The sequence below is a fragment of the Eleutherodactylus coqui genome, chromosome 2, assembly GCF_035609145.1.
Source record: "Eleutherodactylus coqui strain aEleCoq1 chromosome 2, aEleCoq1.hap1, whole genome shotgun sequence".
Classification (NCBI taxonomy): domain Eukaryota; kingdom Metazoa; phylum Chordata; class Amphibia; order Anura; family Eleutherodactylidae; genus Eleutherodactylus; species Eleutherodactylus coqui.
In genome coordinates this window covers 286194171-286210331 of record NC_089838.1, presented here as the reverse complement: position 1 = coordinate 286210331, position 16161 = coordinate 286194171, and the positions used below count along the sequence as shown (strand labels likewise).

Genomic DNA, 16161 nt, shown 5'->3' with positions numbered 1-16161 from the left:
ATGTCGGATTCTTGCAAAACTCTTCCTGCAGGTCTGTCTCTTGCAGATATGTAAATGATTACAGTTGTGGTCTGATTAGCATTGGGGTCTTGCCTCCAGAAGCCATAAAACGGCTTCCCCCATTGCCCTATAAAAAGGCTCTCGGAGGCTACTTGTGTAGTGGACCTCTTGTTGAGAGATTGTTGACCACTAGACGCACTCAAAGATATTTTGCCCATGTAATAAGCTTTGAAATGGGGAAAATCATTGGAATGAGAGAAGCAGGATGGATGTGTCAACGAATTGCCCACCAACTACGCCATTCTGACCAGGCTATTAAGAGATGCTGGGTGCAGTACTTACATGAGGGCAGGCATATATGCCAATCAGTATTCGCTCAGGAGTAGTTCAGTGAATGGAAGCAGAATGTGATGGATATCTCTTTCGAGCACCTGCCTCCATTCACTGCAAACATTCAGTCATTCATAGATGAGCGTCTTCCTATTCATACTGAGTGCGAAGTAGCTCACTTAGTCGTTCCACTGAGACGGTAAAGCTAGCGACTACTAAGTGCCTTCTCGCTCAGTACCCTGTCAGGTGCCATGTCACACAAGTCAAAAGTTGCCCACATTCTCTTGTTTAGGCGATTATTTGGGCGACTATTGGTCCATGTAAAAGTGCCCTTAGAGACGGTCCTGAACGGGTTAATTCTCGTGTGAAGCCAAAAGACTAGGAGCAGCCCAAACGGTAAGGTGCAGGAGTAAGGGCTGAGAAGAGTTCTAAAGATAGTTAGCTATAGGGAGTATAACCCTGAAGCAAGGAGATGCTGAGGCAAAGTCGTGAGCTGAACTGGTGTAATAGATTAAGGTTATACCTCTCTTGCTAGAGAAGTGACAAATATACTGGGATCAGATTAGCGCTCCTACAGACATATATAGGTAGGAAACAAATAATGATGAGAAAGTTATGGACTTACCTGGTACTTAGTGAGGTCCCAATAATGGGCTCCCTCACTAGTACCTCCAAGTCCAGAAATGTCTGTAACGTGGATAGTCCTTCTTCCCAATCCTTAGTGGAGAGCTGCTCGGATCTTTGTGTCCACCCAGAGATAGGGGACCCAATGGTAAACGACTCCAAAGGTAGAAGAAAAATAACCCGAGCGCTACCCGGGAAAGATGGATCCACTATATGGGTAATTTTCCTTAATTTATTGCAACACGTTTCAGCCCACACAAAAGGGCCTTTTTCAAGCCTTCTACCTTTGGACTTGCTAGAGAAGTGCTACTGCAAAAAAGGGCTGTGTATATAGGCTACCCAGTTGAGGCAGAATGGCCATTGCTGAAACGTCAAGGTATGCTGCGCCCTACTATGGAGTGCTCTGCAACCTGCGCAGACATTCCAGTTTTGCAAGACCTGCATGGCATGCCATTATTTGTGATGAGGCCCCAACCCATTGCAAGACCTCCACTTCAGCCATGACTTTACTGTGTTATGAAGTTGATGTTAGCAGGTGACAAAAGACCTTAAGTGAAATGTTGTCATCTATTCTCCCTTAGCAGCGTTCAGCATCATTTTGGTGTAGTATTACGTTTATATAGATAATTTATTTACCAGAGGTAAAGACAACTCCTGATCTAGGCCCACACGGGAATGCATGGCAAAATATAGCCCACAGCAGAAGAGGAAAATGAACACCACCATCTGTAAAGGGAGGAGGACATAGCAGTCAGTACATAGTATACGGCATTTGGGTTTTGTGTACTGGTGTGTGGATTATAAAATGTGTCCAGTGGATTACTCACAATTAGCACTCGGCTGCATGGATTTAGAATAATGGGACAATAGACTTTCTTCATGAAGGTGACTAGCAGCCCCTTAGATTTCTTCTTGGGTTTTTCAATCTTGCTCTCGATACAGCAACAGAAATCAAATTTATTTGCCTAGTGGAAGAGAATATGGTGATCATTGAGATAGTAACACGTCATGTACAATGTGATTTACAATAAAATCGTAATCCCTATCCACCCATGATAGAAGGAGTGGGGGGGGGGCAAAAATATGGAAACACTGTATAAAATGCATGCCTTAAATTACATGGGATTATAAATTATATTTCAATAAAACAATAAAAATAGAGACCGATTTTAAGTGGGAGTAATATGACATAGATGCTGCCGGGCAGAAGTGAATATCTGCACTGAGCAACAAGGTTCCATTGGTCAGGAATTTGAGCCCCTTAGCTGCTGTTACCAGCTGGCTCCTGAAACCACGCAGAGCAGGGCAAGTGGTGAAATAATCACAAATTTGGTGGGAAAGCTCTCAGCCAAGCAGGGGTCAAAAGGGCAGCTCAGTTCTAATGATTAAATTCCCATGCATTTCGTATATTTTTGTCCACCCTCTGTATATTCTTCACCCCATTGCCCCAGGTTCTTCATCTTACTTCTTGACGCTTAGCATCCAAAGACACAAGAGCCACAAACATGGAGATCTGTAGGATAAAATCAAAGAGGATGGAAAGGGCTGCGTTCAAGGCGAAGGTCCGAACAGCAGGCATAGGTGAGAGGGCACCTGCAACAAATAAAATAATTCAAGCTGTGACATTTTAAAACAGGAAAGCATTCCCATATTGCTCCCTACTATAGACAGATCATATAAGGTTCCCCTAATGAATGTATTACCCAGAAAAAAGCACAGAGACTCCGACACGCTGCACAGTAACATGCTGGGGGCCACACCACCAAGGACTCTTCCAATTTGCTCCTCTCTTCGTTCACCCTCCCGCCGTTCATCTCTCTAAAACAAGAGTACAATTGCTTACTCTGATGATTTTAGACTAGACTTTAGCATTCAGTAATCAAAGTGATGATTGTACCTGAAGCTCCAAGACAAAGATAAAGATGTTGTCTGCTCCCACTGCTAGAACCAAGAAAGGCACAACTTCTACAATGATAAGCGAGGATGGTATACCGAGGTAGCAAAAGAAACCCATTGCTGACAAAACAGCGCCCAGAACAACCAGAATTCCGCCCAAACCAAGAGTCACTTTAGAGTCCACCTGAAAAAAAGTAACTGTGATTACTAAAGCATATAAAAGAATAAGAAATTGTAAGACGTAAACACATAAGAACACAAGTTTGGTTATGGGAAAATGTACGCTTTTACATTAGTTGGCTGTTCAGGGTAGTCTGGTACAGACAACTTATTCTTCTTTGCCAAGACAACTCATTTTTCTCTGCCCCTTCAGGGGTGTGCTGCTTGGGCCGCCATATGATTGAGGAAGTAGACAATAATTCCCCCTTTGACAACAGCTGCCTGCATAGGGTCCCAGCAATAGGACCATGGTCTTTGAAGAACCAGAGGTTATTCCTCCAGTCTTTCTTCAGTACTCTTATCCATGCAATGTATGTTTTTGCTGTAAGAAAGCTGGCTGCATTTGGCCAACTCACATTACTCTTTGGTTATCCATACAGTGTTTGGTAAGTGTCTGGTAAGTTGCTCATGTACATTTTAGATAAATATCGGTGGAGTTTTTGATAATGTGCAGACTGTCCCCCGAGGGCAGACGTTGGGTGAAATGAGCATCAGGCATGTTGGATTGCTCAATCCAATGTTCTTTAAGAAAATATGTTGCTGCCAAAAGTGTCTATCTCTCCATTATAAAATAAATGCGCCCACTTGGCCAAGCCAAACCTGCATTTTTATAGGAAGGTCAAGGAAGATAGTTTTTAGCCTACACAAAAGCTAGCAATACGAATAAGATGGTTAGCCGATGCCACCAAAATCAGGCCTCCTGACTGTCTTCTGGTGGCAAATATCAAGGGCAATAAGGATCGGTCAGTCCGATTTCAATTTGCCACATCCTTTTGTTCTCAGGCAGATAAGTCGTCTTTAAAGGAATCTAGTAGTGGCTTGTTTCTCTCTCTCTATTTATAATACAGCAGGTCCAACTAAGCCTATGGAGGGCTCTGGGGCTCATTCATCCAACAGTTAATTAATATGTATGGACAACCTTACACCGGAAAGTCAGGCAGCATTAAGGAAGGGTAATTTCCCAGGGTGGTATTGGGCCCCTTTACCAATTGGTCCCCTGCATAAATGATAAGTGCACCATTGGCTTTCGCTTATCTTGGAAGACACAATAAAAAAGGTACAAGAAAATGTTATTATTTTTCACATTCTCTTTACATCATACTCCATCTGCTAAACCCAGCAAGACATTAGCCTGTAAATGAATTTTGCAAAATTTGAAGAGATTTGCCAACAATTTTCTAATTTATAGGGCCAGTATAAAAAATATGATATGTCTCACCAAGACTCTCCGGCAGCTGCTGTATTCTCCCAGGGCAAAAGCAATGTACAAGAAGATCACCAGGTAACTGATGGCAAAGATGGGAATGTCTTCTGTGGTGGTCCGACTGATTTCATCCTCCAGAGATCTCTGTTGACAAGACAAAATTATAAATTACAAAAAAGCAAAAACTAAATAGGGAAAGATCATATAGAGAAAAAGGGATGACAAGCTAATGATAGAAATTTAGGTTGAGAAGAGGAAGGAGGAATCCACATGTGAGCCAAGACACTTACTTCTGCCATATATGAGAAGGTGAAGTTACTTTTTGGATTGTTCTGATATTCTTTCAGTATTTCAAGGTACTTCTGCTCCCATTCCATAACATAGTCAAACTTAGGATCAGAACGAGGGAAATTGTTCAGAGAGATAGTCAAAATCAATGCTTCTGATTCTGAGTAACGATTGTCTGAGAACACAGGATAAAAGAGTGTTACAGGTACATAGGTATCAGGAGTGAAAAGACAAAAGAAAGTTCAAGGATGTTGAATGGATGGAAACCTCAGGGACGCCCAAAGGTTGGCTAGATTTTATATTTTTCCTAGGCCGCTAGTTAGTTAATTGCCAAAATCCCAAGTTATTGGCAGTTCCAACCAAGGGAAGCTATAACTGGTCAGACATTTCCCCTCCAGTGCCCACTGCAAGAAAAATGTCAGCCATTCCAATGATTTGCCCAACCATGTAATTCAAGAATGGGTCTGGCTAGTGACTCTTCATGTTGGCTCACAAAAGGTGAAGCCAGGTGATTTCCAGATTTTCTTAGAGTGTCTTCTGGTAAGGCGTTGTTGAGATGAGATAGGCATCTTAAATTGCCCTCAATAGAATCATTTCCAGCTTTAATCAACTGGCAATTGTCCAACCTTCTACCTCAACTAGTTATTATATATGAGACCAAAATGACTATATATACATTGAGAGACTATTACCATCATAACCTCCTACAGCGAGGAAGGAGAATACTGGTGCACCATAGTCTGCCATACAGCTCAGTTCCAGGTCTGTAATGTCCTTAAATGACAATGGTGAGCTACAAGAAAAAAAGATTTTTGGTTTAATTGATTTATTATTTAGTAAATTTTAGTCCAACCACCGGGACCCCAAAAAAACCATGAATGAAAGGGTCAAGACTCTTCTATATTTTCTCTGTACAGTACCATATCTGACCAGTAACGAAGAGAATTGGGTGCACCTATGTGAAGGGGATAGGGGAAGAGTGAGACCTCTGCCCTCAGGCATTGGGCAGCAAACGAAAGTGTGTCCGTGAGCTGGCCGTTGTAGGTTGCATCTGGGAATCTCAGGCACAACTTGCATACACCTATGTGAATGGGAACCAATTAGAAATGAGCGAGCACCCAAATGCCCGGGTCTGCGTTATTCGAGTCGAGCTTTTCGTAAAATTCGAGAGCTCTACTCGAGTAATGAACCCCATTGACTACAATGGGAAACTCAAGCATTTTTGTATATGGGACGCCGGGTCCCGAGCTTTTTTTTTCTGTTTTGCTTTCTTGGTTACTCTCTCTCTCCCTTCCCCTTCCTGCCAGACCAAAAATTTTCGAATGACGCGCGCTGCGTCGCAGTAGGGAGGAGCCAAAAGCTGTGGCAGGGTCGAACACGATTTGATGCTCGTTCGAGTAACGAGCACCATTGAGTACGCTAATACTCGAACGAGCATCAAGCTCAACAGAGTACGTTCGCTCAACTCTAGAACCAATATAAAAGTTCTAGTAATCAACCTTATCTTTCACTATGAGTTGAACCTGATTCAGATACGAATGCTAGGCACCCCTGCCTTATGGTCTAAACTTACTTGACGCAGTACAGGAAATGATCCCTCCACCCAACTCGGCCTGTTTCGCCAGACACTGTTTGAGTCACCTCCATGTTGAACCTTGTTTTGTTGTTCTGGAAGTATTGCATTAGGCTATTCACAGCACAGTCTGTTGCTGAGGCGTTTTTAGGATTTAGGGGTGCAAAGCAAACATCCTTCAAGGTGACATTCCTTTTATGCTTCTCTGACCATACCTGGAGGGAGAAAAGGATTAAGTAGGTCATGAGTATCTGCTACATAAAGTAGATTCCATGATCCATCTGCATGCAGAGGCAAAAAAATTCTCAATGCAAATGCAAAATCTTTTAACTTTAGTTGAGGTATCCCCATATCAACTGGGTTGGACTGCTAAAAAATCAGTTGATATCGCCAAAAGAATCTATGGGTAGCAACACATTTCAAATGAATGGGCCACCACTAAACAGTCCCCAAAGTAGGAGCCACTCTTTGTAGCAGCCTTCTGCTCTAGCTGATAGAGGAATAAAGCCAGTTTAACACAAGCATATTACGGTCACATTTCTTCGCATCCAATATGGATGAGTATCGCGGTCCAACTGTGGATCTACTCAAAAAAACTCAGAGCATTGCAAGGATCCACAAGGCTTTGAGTTTAGGTCAGTAGACCTGTAGTTGGGCTTGGACACTAGACCGTATTAGAGTCATGTGAAATTGGTCTAAGAAACATACAGTATGTCCTAATAGGGAACAACCTTTTTAATGAGATTTAATTAAACATGGTACAATTGTAGCACTACAGATCATACAATATGCCATATAAACTCTTTCATTTACATTATTCGGGACACATCTTGGGAAGATTCACTTCTTAGGTAATATTAATGGAGAAACTAATGCAAAATAAAATAACTCAAAATATTGGTAAAAATAGAAGTATTTGCACAGTTAGGCTTTTTTCGTATCACATTTTTGAGGTTCAGCACCGGTTCCATCCCGGTTTCCACCCTCTATGCAAGCTGTATGGATGGCGGAATGCAGGATGGAAGGATCATAAACCCCTAAAAACTCAGTGTGAAAGAAGAAGTCCGACTTAAATTTCTATGTAACTTTTCAACTGAGCAGAATTACAATTTGACATCTTACAATATTGAAATCCAGTGTCTAGAATTAGTTCCTTTAAGATGGCATTTGCCATTTGGTTTGGCCTAGAGTAGCTGACAGATGGGCATCCTGTGATAATGCTCTACTCAAACATGCCTTTCCTACTTCTTGTGTACAGACACACAACCTGCTACGGCTGTGTTTCCTCCAGCATTCACTGAGGAAGAGGTTTTTGCCTCGAAACACGTTTGTTTTGTTGGCTAAATTCAAACAGAAGTCGTGTTATTTAGTTATCCTTTCTCTGAAGCTTTTTTTATTCGTGGAAGGTTGCTCTGCGTACTGGCTTGTATATACCTATAAGATAAGCGTTGTGACATCCACGGTTTCGCTGCTTTTAGATCATTTTTGTGCCAATCCATTATAATAGTATAGGGCAGAAATGTATTTATTTGTCATTATTAAATATTTTGTGTTTTTTGCATGTACACATGCATGTTTTTTTGTGGGTGTGTTCTCTGCTTGTTGGAATTTGGGATTGATTTAGCAATCAAAGCCCTACATTTGTTGTTTTGTTTTCATGATCATGTGACGGTATCTGGGGATTTTAAATACATTTCATTCGCTACGACTAAGAGGGCTGGATGGTGCCAGAAACGCGTTGGAGGGTTTAGCGCATTACTTTGTGTTTTATGTTCGTATTTTGGCACATATGACTTTCTTTTTAGAAAAATGTCAAAGTAAAATTGACATCTTTCTGTACATAGTGATATGGACGATGCTGGTATAAGCTAAGCATCTACTGTATTGGGTTGCAAACCCTTGTTTATTTATGTTATGCGTTCTTGGTTCTGATGCTGTATTTATGTTTTGAGCTTGGTTCTGCGCCTGTATTTATGTTATGTGTTCTTGGTTCTGATGCTGTATTCATATTATGAGCTGGATTCTGGGGCTGCATTTATGTTATGCGTTCTTGGTTCTGATGCTGTATTTATGTTTTGAGCTTGGTTCTAGTAATGTATTCATATTATGAGCTGGATTCTGTGCCTGCATTTAAGTGCTGTGATTAGTTCTGGGGCTTCATTTATGTACTGAGTTTGGCTCTAGCGCTGTGTTTATGGTATGAACGTTTGGTTCTGGTGCTGTATTTACGTACTGAGCTTGGTTCTGGCACAGTGTTTATTCCTTGAGCTATAATGGTGTGTGTATATTGCTGTCTTTCTGCCTTCTGCACCAGCTGAACATAAACAGCCTATCAGTAAAATATATATATATAATGTTCCTTTCTTACGAAAGGGGGTGGATTTCAGCATAGGGTGCCATCTAATTTATAAATCTATGTCTCTTGTCCTGGTACAAAAATTTAACCTGTCTTTGCATCACAAATGGTGTCTATTATGGGTAGTAAACTGGGGATTGCCTCCATGAAAGTCCCTACGACCAAAAGGTAAGGGTGGCAGGGACTTTAGCGGAAGGAATCCCTATGTCTAGCCTGTTCCAAATCTGTTAGCAACTCCATGTTCATTGCATTCTGTGACAGTATTTAGCTAACTGGGTGCATTGACTTCTACTGAGTTGCCTATGAATTAGTGAGCCTCATTTATCAGTAGGCTGTGAGTCAGTGAATGACACTAGCCTATAACCCTACAGCTAGATAATAGAGGAAAGCAACATATACTCCAGTATGCTCACTGCTCCTGAGTTAAGGAATCTTATTCGCCAATATTGAGTGACTCGGAAATTTTATGAATCATCTTAATTACTAATCCTACATTATTATTTACTCACTACTGAAACTCTGATACTTTCCAAGGACATACAGTACATAGAACAGACCTTAGCAGTTCCTCTGTGGCCCATGAAGGACGGGGCCCAAGAGGCTTGCCCCATCTTTTATTAAGATGGGTTGTGTGAATCTACAAAAGGCTTTCTCTCCATAAAACCCCCAACATTAGCAAATAAAGAATGGGATAGCATCCTAAAAACCATAAGTCTATGTTGTTCGGCATAATATAGGTAGAAGGATTATCAAGAACCACACAGGATGGCAATGATGTATGAACCACCACGGGAGGTGCCAGCTCCTCAATACATGCATCCTATGACACTAGTAAAATGATTCCTAGGCCCAGTTGTCATCAGATAGTAATATCAGTATATGTGTGACCAGCATTAAAAACTAAAACCGCATGTATTATCATTGGATTTAGATTCCAATATGAAAAAATATATCCATGCTTAACACTACAGTACGTAAGTTTATGTCCTGGCTGAGGGATACTTAACGCAACAGGACGTTTTGTGGATGGTGCAAGCTCAGAAGTGAGCACGCATCATCTCGCCGTGGGAGCCGACTGTGACTGACTGCCGTCCTCCTCTTGCAACAGCAAGTATCGGTAATAACGGTGATCCCCGCTGTTAACACCCTGCATGCTGCGATTAATGATCATCTCTGACGCTATCAGCCCTTGGTGATGTAACCACGGATGAGTTGCCTTGGCATCTGGATGTTAGACACTGATGCCCCTGCCTACCATGGCCTATGATCGCTATTGTAAGCAATAAGGCATTGCAGTGCAGAAGTACTGCAATGCATTATCATAGGGATCATAGAGTTTATGATTCAACATCCAACATATTTGGTGTCCTCATATATATAGTCACCTGTACCATAAGTTAAATACACTATTTATTCCACATGGCAATAAACATACCCCCCCCCCCCCCCCCCCCAAAAAAAAAATGGAGTCTGAATGCTTATTTTGTTCATTTTGCCTACCAAAAAAATGCAATAAAAGTGATCAAAAGAGCCTTACATACCCCAAAATGGTATTGATAAAAAGTCACACAAAAAACAAGATCTCACAAAGCTCTGTTCATGGAAAAATAAAAAACGTTATAGATTACGTTATATGCACCTAAAAATAATACCAATAAAAACTACAGTTTAGCACATAAAAAAACAAGTCCTCATACGGCCATATCGACGAAAACCAAAAAGTTATGGCTTTTGAAAAGTAGAGATGAAAATCCCCCCCAAAATCATTGCATCCCTTGGGCCAAAATAGAACATATCCTTAAGGGGTTAAAATACTTCCATTGAGCTGTAAGTCATGTGCGGTAAAGCCTACAAAAGACCACCTCTTTGTGAAGACCACCGCCTTGGAACCCTTTGACACAGGGCGATAAATCGTTCAACTTCCTGCATGCAGTGGGAATCTGAAGGATTATCGTTGCGTGTGAATGCATGCCCCGACTGAATGACAAACAAGAATTTGTTTGCTTCTCATTTGTCATTCAGTTTCTGCATGCAGAAATCTGTAAGACGGATTGGCCCATGTAAACAGTCCTTCATTTACATATGTATGACTGACTGTTTACTGTGAATGATCTCCAACCTGCTCCCCCTCATTGTTGGCACAACCTGTTGGGTATCTGCGCCCAACAAGTCATCCAATGTGAAAGGGCCCGTATTCAGACCAGATTTTCGGTGACACATTTTCAGTTCCACACTACAGGGTGTCCATAGAAGTACCTATCCAGGGGCAGACAAGAACTTTTCAGCACTGTCAGGAGGCGATGGGTGTGGAGCTGCTTATTTCAGCGCTAAAATACCCAAAGGGAATCCATTTAGTTAGCATAGGAAACAATTTCTGACTATAAAGGACAAAGACAAATGCAGGACTGGGACCAAAAGAGAGAGCTTTAGTACCTTACAGAAAATGTTCAAAATGGCCGTCATCACCAGCTATATGAAGATGTACACGATTGCGTGTGGCGGAATGTACAGCACTTAGCATTTCTGGGGTCACCGTTTCACAGGCCACGTCTATTTGTCTCTCCATTTCGCCAACATCATGAGGTGCTGCTGGGTGTCCGTTGTAGACAAAGGGGTCAAATCTGAGGAACATGGTGGCTAAGAAACTTGGCCATGTTGTCCAATCTAGCAGGTTCAAAACTGAACTACAAGTCACTGATGTAGTCTCTTCAGTAGAAATGTTGAGTGCCACCGTGCCATTACCAAAACCGTTAACGTTGTGAAACATTGACCCCAGAAATGCTACCGTGTACATCTTTATATAGCTGCTGACAGCAACTGATTCCCTTCAGTTATTCTAGCATTGGAACAAGTAGCTCCACACACATCCCCTCCTGCAATGCTGGAAAGAGCACTTCTGGATAGGCATTTCTGTGGGCACCCAGTATATTATACATATTAGCACTCGTTCTTGAGTAGACCGTTCTCCTAGAAGACCACTTTTTAATGCACTTAATGGTCGGAAACTCAAAGAGGTCCCAGAGTATTTGCAAAGCTATAAGGACAAATGTCTCATAAACCCGTTCTTCATCTCAAACCATAAAACACATCAACAAATACCCAAAATGAAATGACTATAATTTGGTCTAGGTTCAAAATAAGGAGATAGGAAGACATTCCTGTCCACGAGGTACTGACTGTAGTAGTACACTTACTTCAATGCTTTGCAGCTTGGTCTGTAGGTCCAGAAGTTCCAGTAGGATATCCGTGGAGAGAATTCCACTAAAATTCATATTTCCAAAGAAGACGGAATTGTAGGTGTATGAAGGGCGATTCTTAGCTGTGATGATGAGCTGGTTAGTTCTAAAGAATGGCCCAAAAGTTGCATCATAAAAGTCCTTTTCCTGTCTGCCTCTACTACTTGGTGACGACCACAATTCTACGGGATCTGTAGTTAATTGAATTAACGCCATGCCCGATGAGAGAACAGCGACTACAAGTAGAGAGATGCCAAAGACCGTTTTAGGGTAAGTCGCTATAAGAGTGCCCCACCATTGAAATGCTTTCTCCAAGGAGCGATTAGTTGCGTAGCTTACTTTCCCTGAGCAGTTCAGGTCAGCACGTTGAACACGTGGTAGCTCTTTGCTTTTTTGCTTGTCTTTCTTGCAATTATTTGCTGCACATCCCATAATCAAAAACACAAAAAAGAAAAACAACAAAGTACCACAAACTACAATGCTTATTATTAAGTATCCATCCATAGGTCCTATCAAAAAATCGTCTTTCACTGGTTCGGGTGCAGGGATTACTGGGCATGCTTCTTTACAGTCCTGGCAAGTGCAGGCAGCTTCTGTGTCTCCCCCTACTCCAACACTGCAACTCCACACTTTGCTGTTATGTGGCACAATATTGTCACCAACATAAGTGCCATTGTCTATAAGTCTGAAATCAATATCAAGTGGTGCCAACCCATTGCTGATGTCTCCTTGGAAGTCAAGCCAGCGTTGAGTGGTGCAAAGCTCTGCTCCATATTTTCCACACATCGTAGCAATAGCAAACCCACCGGTGGAGGGCAGGCGAACATTTTTGCAAGAGTCAAAGGATTTTTCAGCAAACTGTCGCTCATAAAAGCTCTGATACTCCAGTACGCCTGTTTTAATTATCCCACTGTTGTTGTAAGGTGTTGTGCGGGTGACATTGATGAATGTGCTCTGATTTGGGCTGCAGGTGTTCTGGCAATGAAGGTTGGCATGGTTTGTGGCACATGACGGGCATCGATTTAAGATGACCTTAGCTAGTGAAAGGCTGGTCCTGAGGCTTCGTAGTTGTGACAAGGAGCAGCAGGTATATGTATTGTTGTCTCCATTGTATAGCATTGGGCAAACGTTTTGCAGAAGAGTGAAATATTGTTGCTCAGTTACTTGCCTGCTTGGCGTGTTGGATACACAAGGAATTTTGGAGATAAGTAGACCGTTAGTCACCTCAGGATTGATGCCGCACTCATCGTACATAGAACAATATCCATCTTGCTTTATAGAGGAATCTCCTTTAACCTGGCAATAAAAAAAATGGTAAAATACAATAGCTGTAAGAATTACAATACAGTAACAAAGCCCAGTAGCAGGGGCGTAACTATAGAGGATGCAGGGGATGCGGTTGCACCCGGGCCCAGGAGCCTTGGGGGGGCCATAAGGCCTCTCTTCTCCATATAGGAAGCCCAGTACTATGAATAAAGCATTATAGCTGCGGGCCCCGTTCCAGGTTTTGCATTGGACCCCAGATGCTTCAAGTTACGCCTCTGCCCAGTAGGCTACTACATTAACACTAGCGCAGCACACAGAAGCTCAAAAAGAAGTGAACTTTGTATGAAGAGATAAAAACAGAGCAAAAAAATGGATAAAACATACTGTTTGCTAAAGATAACGGTGATTATACAAAATACAAAGAGAAGACCTATAAATGATGAAGTCTATGATGCCTGATTTTTCAAAATGATTTTAAAAGTTTTCTAAGAAGTTGGTCAACTACCTTGGAATTCTCAAACTATGGGAGACATCAGATGTTTCGTTCTGCCAACGTTTACAGCTATTATGAAGGACAATTCTATAATATTCTCTCCTCTATAGTTGTCAGATTGCTTACATTAGATGGAGAAAAGTTGATCCAAGTTGCCCTGTGGCATTTCCTTCAAAGGTATGTGAAAAGCCCTCCCTAAAATGCAGCAATACCGATGGACTGCAAAGCCTTGCTCGTGCGTGGACCCTACTGTATGTCTAATACAATGGCAATTAATCTAACTACACTTAATGGTTCTCCAGATGTATCAACATTACAGATTACCCCGTATATAAATGAATACCAACAAACTATGCAGTGTTAGCAGCTTTTGATATTGGATATACTCGAAGCAAGTAATGATGAGTCTAAGGGGCCGCGTGCAGAAGTCCATTGGCAATCTCTGCACATAAATGGAAAGAAAACAAGCTTGCTGGGTTGTCATTCCATGGCAACTATATATGGCACATATACCGCTGAAGTCCTATCTACTAAAAATACTTTCCCCTTTAATTGGCTACCAACCTGAATTGGGAACACGGCCCCCAGTATCACTACCATGAGAATCCTGGGCAGCATTTTTCTCCCCTTCCAACTAGAACAGGGGGTTGTTGTCAGGAAGGCCGAATTCAACTGTACAAGTAACTTACAATGTGATATCGATCTTTTTCTAGCTCAGGATTCTGCACAGGAGCCAATTGGGAGCGACAGACATGATAAATTCTGCTTCTTATTAACTAGGAGAGGAGGGGGTGGGGGGACGTGACTGTGTACAATATTGACTTACACAGTGAGTTCATTTATGTTGCTACATAAATGGAGACTAATTATTACTCCAGGTCACTTCATCCATTTATAGTAACTTAAAAAAGTATATTTCAAGGGATTGTCCAGTTGTAAAAAAAAAAAAATCTCAAGTGATAAAAATATTTGCATACAATCTGCTAGTGATGACGTGAAGTTCTGATGTGTGACCGCTGCAGCTAATCAATGGCCTCAGCGGTCATGCCCTGCATTTACTGGCATTGCCATGCCAGTAGTACTGCACATGACCACTGAGTTCACTGATTGGCTGTAGCGATCATGTGCCACTATGACATCACTAACAGCTTGTGAACAAAGATTGGTGAAGGACCACCCTAGAATCACCTATACATCAGAATCTTTCATGACATCCTCCTCTGACCCCTTTTGTCGACAGGTTGTTTAGGTCCACAGGATTCCCTTTTGCTGGATGTTTTATCTTGATCACGCCATTCTTGATTTCACAAAAAAGATCCCACAGTGCTGGCAGTGAAATCCTGGCCCCGGCTAGTCTAGCACTGATGACCAGGCCTCATTGGAAGTAGCTGAGATTGCTGCAGTTTCCCATCTAATGTGGACTAACAGTGATGCACTACTGGGTCACGAGTTTCATTTCCATACAGGAATATGCTTCAAATGCAAAAGGACTGTGGTCTCTAAAAAAAGAGGTTAATTTAGTGTATATTGATATAATTAAAGAGGCTTTCTGTGAATGCTTTTTTTTTTTTTATTGATAACCTCTTCTCAGGACAGGTCATCAATAGATGATCGGCAGATCTCCCATTGAATTCAATTGGAGTCGTGCCTGCAATACCAAACAGGACCACTGTGCTATGGTCAGCGCAATCAGCTTCCTGCATTTTCCACAGTGACAGTGGTGCTGGTAATCAGCTGATCAGTGGGGATCCAAGTGGTGGACCCCCACGATCATCTATTGATGACTTGTCCTGAGGATAGTTAAGGAATAGAGATGAGCGAACACCAAAATGTTCGGGTGTTCGTTATTCGGAACGAACTTCCCGCGATGCTCGAGGGTTCGTTTCGAACAACGAACCCCATTGAAGTCAATGGGCGACCAGAGCATTTTTGTATTTCGCCGATGCTCGCTAAGGTTTTCATGTGTGAAAATCTGGGCAATTCAAGAAAGTGATGGGAATGACACAGAAACGGATAGGGCAGGCGAGGGGCTACATGTTGGGCTGCATCTCAAGTTCACAGGTCCCACTATTAAGCCACAATACCGGCAAGAGTGGGCCCCCCACCCCTCCCAACAACTTTTACTTCTGAAAAGCCCTCATTAGCATGGCATACCTTTGCTAAGCACCACACTAGCTACAACAAAGCACAATCACTGCCTGGATGACACTCCGCTGCCACTTCTCCTGGGTTACATGCTGACCAACCGCCCCCCCTCCCCCCCACAGCGCACACCAAAGTGTCCCTGCGCAGCCTTCAGCTGCCCTCATGCCACGCCACACTCATGTCTATTTAGAAGTGCGTCTGCCATGAGGAGGAACCGCAGGCACACACTGCAGAGGGTTAGCATGGCTAGGCAGCGGCCCTCTTTAAAAGGGGCGGGGCGATAGCCCACAATGCTGTACAGAAGCAATGAGAAATATAATCCTGTGCCACCGCCATCAGGAGCTGCACACGTGGGCATAGCAATGGGGAACCTATGTGCCACACACTATTCATTCTGTCAAGGTGTCTGCATGCCCCAGTCAGACTGGTAATATGTACCTTAACAGTAACCGCGTTGGTGGTAATGTGGTGGTGACTGCGGACCTAGTAGCACGGTTGTATTTTGTTGGTTTTCGGAATGCGGCCAGGATT

The 16161-nt window shown here is 42.4% G+C and overlaps 1 protein-coding gene across 1 annotated transcript in view; it reads right to left on the bottom strand.

Moving 5' to 3' along the window:
* Nucleotides 1-14103, bottom strand: part of NPC1L1 (NPC1 like intracellular cholesterol transporter 1) — a 34688-nt gene extending 20585 nt beyond the window's left edge. Inside the window, 11 exon segments of the mRNA XM_066589421.1 lie at nucleotides 1591-1680; nucleotides 1782-1919; nucleotides 2420-2547; nucleotides 2658-2772; nucleotides 2852-3034; nucleotides 4289-4417; nucleotides 4564-4736; nucleotides 5254-5354; nucleotides 6135-6349; nucleotides 11685-13022; nucleotides 14050-14103. Of these exon segments, the coding sequence (XP_066445518.1) occupies nucleotides 1591-1680; nucleotides 1782-1919; nucleotides 2420-2547; nucleotides 2658-2772; nucleotides 2852-3034; nucleotides 4289-4417; nucleotides 4564-4736; nucleotides 5254-5354; nucleotides 6135-6349; nucleotides 11685-13022; nucleotides 14050-14103 (2664 nt within the window).
* Between the last annotated feature and the right edge of the window lie 2058 nt (nucleotides 14104-16161).